Below are 6,516 nucleotides of genomic sequence, written 5' to 3'. Positions count from 1 at the left end.
TATAAGGTTCTATCTTCAAAAACAGAAAGAGGAACCATGATTATAAAAGAATATAAACAATTTACTTATACATACTGTTTGAATGTTCAATTTATATAATAAAAAGTGTATTTTATGTTAAATCTTCATTCATACATGCACTTACTGCTGTAACACAACATTTTTCCAATGCGTAATTTTTCCTTTCATCTTTCTTATTCAAGATAACAGTAAGTTGCATGTAAAAGAATAATTAAAAAAAATGCATGGTCTGATATGAATATTTACAATCAGTCTTTATTGATAGTTTATCAAATATTTTTTAAACAATTTAAATGTGAAACACGTCATACAACAATACACCTACAGTATATCAATACTGCCAGAAGAACACGAGTACTCATTCAGATGTTTTGCTTATGAACACTGTATTTCAAACCCAGGCTACTTACTGTAAAAAGAAGCTAATTTGAAAACCATTTTCATGCAATATAAATATCACTTGCAATTCATATGCATCACATACAAACATCACATACTATTCACCTATTCATCAACACCTCAAAAGGAACTCATTTGAAATTGATTTCATGCAATAAAAATATACATAGTATCACTTACAATTAATATGCATCACATACTAATCACCTATTCATCAACACCTCAAAAGGAACTCATTTTAAATTGATTTCATGCAATAAAAATATACATAGTATCACTTACAATTAATATGCATCACATACTTACATCACATACTATTCACCTATTCATCAACACCTCAAAAGGAACTCATTTGAAATTGATTTCATGCAATAAAAATATACATAGTATCACTTACAATTAATATGCATCACATACTTACATCACATTCTATTCACTTATTCATCAACACTAAGGAGCTAATTTGTAAATCATTTCATGCAATAAAAATAGATATAGTATCAATTACTATTCACATACATCACTATTCACTTATTCATCCACAGTTAAAAAGGAAAATCATTTAATCATAGCACAGTAATACTCTCTGTCTGTTTGGGGCATGAATCTGAACATTGACTCTAAATCTTTCATCTTTGACTCTGGAATACAGCCCTGTTTAGGAAGCCTTCTTGGCTTTGGTAGCGTACATGTAGGTGCCAACTTTCTAGTTTTACTCGGCCCCCTAATGTCTAATGTTACCTCTGAAGCATGGGCAGCATGTGATTTTTTATAGCTAAGTTTATATGGGCACTGATCAAATCCGAGCTGACACACTTCCGAAAATGGCACCTGTTTGTACTTGAACATTTTGGAACATGCGTGAAAGTCAAAGAAATCTGATTCTCTCATCTGTATTACTCGGTACGGGTTGTTCCTGTTGACTTTCAGTAACAATCTCAAGAATGAGACGGGAGAGTAAAATTCAGAGAGCGCCATTGCCTTCTCAATTTGGCTATGCATATTGTCTACCTCCTGTACAGCAGAATGACCCGGGGTAGAATATTTCATTGTGATCTGATGTATCTTAGTATTGCGTGTCAAGTATTCTGCCATAGCAAATGCCATTATTGAGTTTCTGTTTTGGGGCACGCAGCTGTCACTCCATGTAATTATGCTTGTGGCATCTGGGTGATCAAGAATAATTTGGTCTAAAATTTTAACAAAGGCACTTGCAATGTCGTTAGCCCCCCTGCCTGACATCCCCTCTGTCCATATCGCACAATAGCCTTTCTTTGATATAGAGCTATGAGCTGTAAGATTGTACAAGTTCAGTTTTCGTTTGTAGAAAAAAGAACTGATCTCTGCACGTGGACAGTTTATAACATTCTGAAGGTCAAAGCACACTACTAATGTGTTTTTAGCATCCCTATCTGCCTGACGCTCTTGGCGCATGGCAGTTTTGTCGGCAATGTGTTTCTTCTGTGTGCTCTCAGCATCTTGGCTAAGAAGATTCTGGTCAAGAGCTGTCTGATAAGATTCACACCGATCACACCTATCTGATTTAGGAATGTGAAAACTGATGTTGAACTCGGAGTTGAAAATGAATCTATAGAAAGACTCCTTTACAGGTGTACTAACTTCTTCCAGACATTTACGTTGGTAAAGATCATACATTCGGGACAGATTGAGCGTAGATTCCAGATACTGCCTCTCTGTCCTAGCCCTGCAGTAATGAGATTCAACAACAGGGAAAGACCTGATGTGATCCCGGACCTGCTCTTTCAGTTGGAGATCTATCCCACGTTTTGCATGTTTCCCTCTAGAATCAGGTTTTGGCATGCCAGTCGTTTGGTTTTTTTTTAAATGTGTGTTGTAAATTGGCTTCTGACTAATTGCCAGTGTGCCCAGGTAAAATGATTTGCACACTCTAATCCTCTCACTCTCAACATTCAGGAAGTATTTAAATGAGAATGTGCGTTTTCTTTGTGATTCGCAGCATGTTTGCCTTTCTTTCATCGCACATTCTGTTGTCATTGCAATGTAGTCATGTTTCCTGTTTTGTGTCAATTTATAGTAGTCTAAGAAACATTGTTCCCTTTCAGTAGGGGTTACCTTCTGTGCACATTTAAATTTACAAGAGAGAGCACAGTTTTTTTGTGACCTTACTTTTTTGGCTGGAACTTTTGCATTGCTTGCATTAGTGTATTCTTTGCCCTCTTGATGTAGCCTCTTGCGAATATTTGCTTTCCATGTAGATGGATTTAATGCTCTTTTTCTGGTCTTTTTCTTTGGTTCTGAGTTGGTAAGTGTGCCCCCTAGCTCCTCTCCTGCCATGCCTGACTCCTCTGCAGCTACAAGCTCCTCCTCCACAGTCCCAACCAGAATGTCTGTAGCCTCCAACTCCTCCTCCACAGTCCCAACCAGAATGTCTGCCGCAACCAAATCCTCCTTTACAGTCCCAAACATGATGTCTGTAGCCCCCAGCTCTTCTTTTACGATCACATGTAAGTTGTCTGCAGACCCCAACTCCTGCTCAACTGCTGCTACCTCCACCAGCATCCCAGAAATGTCCTCCACAGTCCCCAGCTCTTCAGATGTAGATCCATGGTCTGGGGTTGCAAATTTTGCCCTCACTCCATCTTTAGCTGGCCCAGCATCTGGCTCCATGTCACAAGCCTGTGAGAGAATCAAGTATACAATTTAAAGCATTATAGGCCCACTTGATGTATTCCTCCATTATCAGTTTACCACCTCCCAGCTTCACAATCAATTGTAATATTTCTCTAATGCCCCCCCCAAACACACACACGCACCACGCACGCACACACTCACACACACGATTATCTTTTTACAAGCTCCAGTCCCTCCAGCAGGTGATCTCTTTCTTTTCTTTTTCCCCCGCCTGGCATTTTCCTCTCTACAAACACATTACAAGACCATTAGGGCAAAAAATAGTCACATACAAACAATGCCTTGTCAAACATCAGATTTTTATTATGCTGAGCCTAGCGCTAGCTAACGTTAGCTAGCATTAGCTAACATGCCCTAATTCTAAAAGTTGACCTCAGAAAAATAGAAAACCTATAATGCAACTATAAATGGAAATTCAGTCATATACAATCATTTTCTTAGCCAAACATAATTTCCAACTTGATTAGTAAGGATCATGTTCTAGGACTAGTTACTGCTAGCTAGCGTTAGCTAGCGCTAGCTAACGCTAGCATTCGCTAACATGACCTAATTCTAAAAGTTGACCTCAGCAAAATCAAAAGCCTATAATGCAACTGTTAATTCAGTCACATCCAATACATTTCTTACAAACATCATTTCCAACTTGATTAATAAGTATCATGTTCTAAGACTAGTTACTGCTAGCTAGCGCTATCCTATTTGGTAGCTAGTGATTATGTCCTCAGCTAATACTGCACAGGAATAATAATAATTTGTCAGGTTTTAATGACAATGACAATGACAATTCCCTCAACTAGACAATTTCCTCAACTAGAATTGAAACAAAAGTGTTTTTAAGAGGATAACTCACCTGTTATTTGTTAGATCATCCAGGAAATCATGAACCCTTAAATTACGATTAAATTTGGCTTCAGTTTTGCGAGACATTTTTCCAGTTTTCCAGCTTAGTTCTAAATAGCCTAGCCTACTGGAGGGAAATAGACAGCCTCCTGGCACAATAAAAAGACAGTATTTGATTGGTCCTTCTATGAATATTCCAAAAGATGATTGGGCCACACATAGAACCTTATAACACCAAGTCTGAGAATAACTTTGTAGATAGAACCTTTTTGTTTTCAGAAAAAAAACACCCAAAATGTATTTTTTTTTTTTAAAACACCTTAAATAATGTTCACAAGTTATGCCAGAATAGGAATATGTAAATAACTCAATTTTGACAAAAATGTCAGATAGAACCTTATTATTCTAGGGTAGCGACATGTGCACACATCCAATTACACGCCTTCAACACACGCGCCCAAAGAACAGGCACACAAAACAAACCCTGGTGGGCGATTTAATTTGAGTTAATTACCCTCACCCCCCACTGACACACCTAATAAACCAGGGGAACAAATGAACAGTTGTCAGGGAGTGGGGGCATGAAATCATCCTTGGAGATAAATCAGATAAGTGTGTGTGCATGTGCATGTATTAGTGTGTCATAAACACAGCATGTGTGTGAGTGTGTGAGGGAGAGGAAGCGTGTGTGTTTGTGTGTGTGTGCTGCTGCTTGGAGAGTGCTTGACACAAAAGGGAAGCTGGCAGCTGGGTCAGACCACATGCCATTGGCTCATAGTACCAGCCAATAGGATTTACCCACAAACAGCTCGCCAAGCAGCCTCCACCCCCAGAATGCAATTAGGCATGTATGAGAATTACCTGGCCAGAAAATCCAATCCCATAGTCTTCTCTGATGCCAGAACAGAAGAACAAAAAATTATTGGACAGTTGGAGAAATCCTCTGGAACATTGCTAATGCTAGCAACCCAGGGCATTGCACCACTGTGGGACGCCCCAGGGGGAAGAACTGCAGGCTTCTTATCTCGAACATAGCAGACTTTCACCAAGAGCCAGAGTATTCCATGCATTGCTAATTGTTGTTTCTTTCTTTCTTTCTTTTTTCTTTCTTCCTCTTTTTCCCCATCTATGTCTTAATCAGTCTCTAGGATCTCTCTTTAATCGCTCTCCCCATCTCTCTAGTTTTTCGCCGGGCATGGTGTGTGTGTGTGTGTGGGGTGGGGGTGGGGGGGGGGGTGGAGTGCGTCCTTGACCCAGTTAAACAAGAGTGGAGATAATGATAAGAAAGAGAAGAGGTGAGAAGTGGAAGCTGCCGCCACCATCGCTTGCCTTTGAAGATGCAGCAAAACAGTCAATTTACTCTCTCTCTCCCTCTCTCCGCCCTCTCTCCTCTCCTCCCTGTGTCTCCTCCTTCCCCCTCTCTCTTCTTCTCCACCCTCCTTCCTCCCCCCCCCCCCCCCCCCCCCTCCCCTTCCCATCTTCAACTTCGCAATTAAAACGCGTCTCATCCCAGCCTCCCACGCTCCGCGCCTGAAGGGGAGGAGGTGAGGAGGGCGAGACCCCCGCTTCCGGGGCCCCATTCCGAAATGTCTCGTCAAAGTCATCGCAAAGTCATTGGGTCGGCCTCTTTGTTCCACCCCACCCCACCCTCTCCTTTTCCCCCTCTCTCCTCTCCCCTCTCCCTGCTCCTCTCCTTTCTGATGGAGCTTGATATTCATCATCAAAGGAAAAACTGCTGGCACATCAGGTTATCCACCGCCGCTGCTCTCTCTGTGTATATATATATATATATATATATATATATATATAGATATATCTTTTTCGCTCCAAGGGTGGACCTCCTCTTCAGCGGAGACTCTCCAGGTCGCTCTCCTCTTTCTCTGATTGGGTCTGTGAGCTGCAAGGCGAGCAGCGGATCACACGCGATTAGATGATTTTTCTCTGACCACTTTGTCGTCTGATTTCAAAGTCCACTCATGCCTTGCTCATTACAGTGACTCACGGGGTGTTAAAAGCATAGTGAGAGCCCACACATGTCTATGAGACAGCCAGAGGGCAATTTCAAACACACTCCTAAAAAGCTGGGAAGGGCAATGGTGGAAGGGCTGTTGGGGGGGGGGGGGACAAAATGGGCTGGAGAATTCTGGGAAAGTTACAGGGTAATACATAATGAATTGAACATAATGGGGTGTAATTGGAAAGCAGCAGAGCTTGGAGGGATGCGGAGCGATGAGCGTGAGAGTTCGACTAGACTAGGAGTTCATCCACACAGTGTGTGCTCAGATGCTCATCAAGGTCTCCGGCGTTATTATGAGCCACACGGTGACTGCTGAGACAGGTAGTTAATTTAGTCAGTAGCACTCATAACACATCAATGCAAATATTGAACTCACATCAAATGGGTATAAACATAAACATATATTCACAAATTACACGTTGTATATATCGATGACAATTCAGTGATTCTGTCAGTATGAATGTATTTCCTGTTTTGCCATTCTAATTTCCTATCTCCGTGCCATTCAAAAGCCATAATAATCATTTTGTATAACACACCATGACAGTATTGTGTAATTGCATTAA

At 40.9% G+C, this 6,516-nt stretch overlaps 1 protein-coding gene across 1 annotated transcript; it reads right to left on the bottom strand.

Annotated features, from left to right (window-relative positions):
* Positions 1-258: 258 nt before the first annotated feature.
* On the bottom strand, positions 259-4,349 carry LOC116223849. The gene is made up of 2 exons (XM_031582043.2): positions 3,247-4,349; positions 259-3,078 (listed from the first exon to the last, which is right to left on the bottom strand). The coding sequence occupies exon 2, from the start codon at positions 3,067-3,069 to the stop codon at positions 979-981; it is 2,091 nt and encodes a 696-aa protein (XP_031437903.1). The 5' UTR covers positions 3,070-3,078; positions 3,247-4,349; the 3' UTR covers positions 259-978.
* Between the last annotated feature and the right edge of the window lie 2,167 nt (positions 4,350-6,516).

This window comes from Clupea harengus, chromosome 15, assembly GCF_900700415.2.
Source record: "Clupea harengus chromosome 15, Ch_v2.0.2, whole genome shotgun sequence".
In the NCBI taxonomy this organism is placed as follows: Eukaryota; Metazoa; Chordata; class Actinopteri; order Clupeiformes; family Clupeidae; genus Clupea; species Clupea harengus.
The sequence above is the reverse complement of the archived record's forward strand: the minus strand, read 5'-3'. Positions and strand labels throughout refer to the sequence as shown.

What these genes read in the sequence shown, in the direction of transcription:
- LOC116223849 (XM_031582043.2), bottom strand. Translation starts at nt 3,069, where the DNA reads ATGGAGCCAGATGCTGGGCCAGCTAAAGATGGAGTGAGGGCAAAATTT.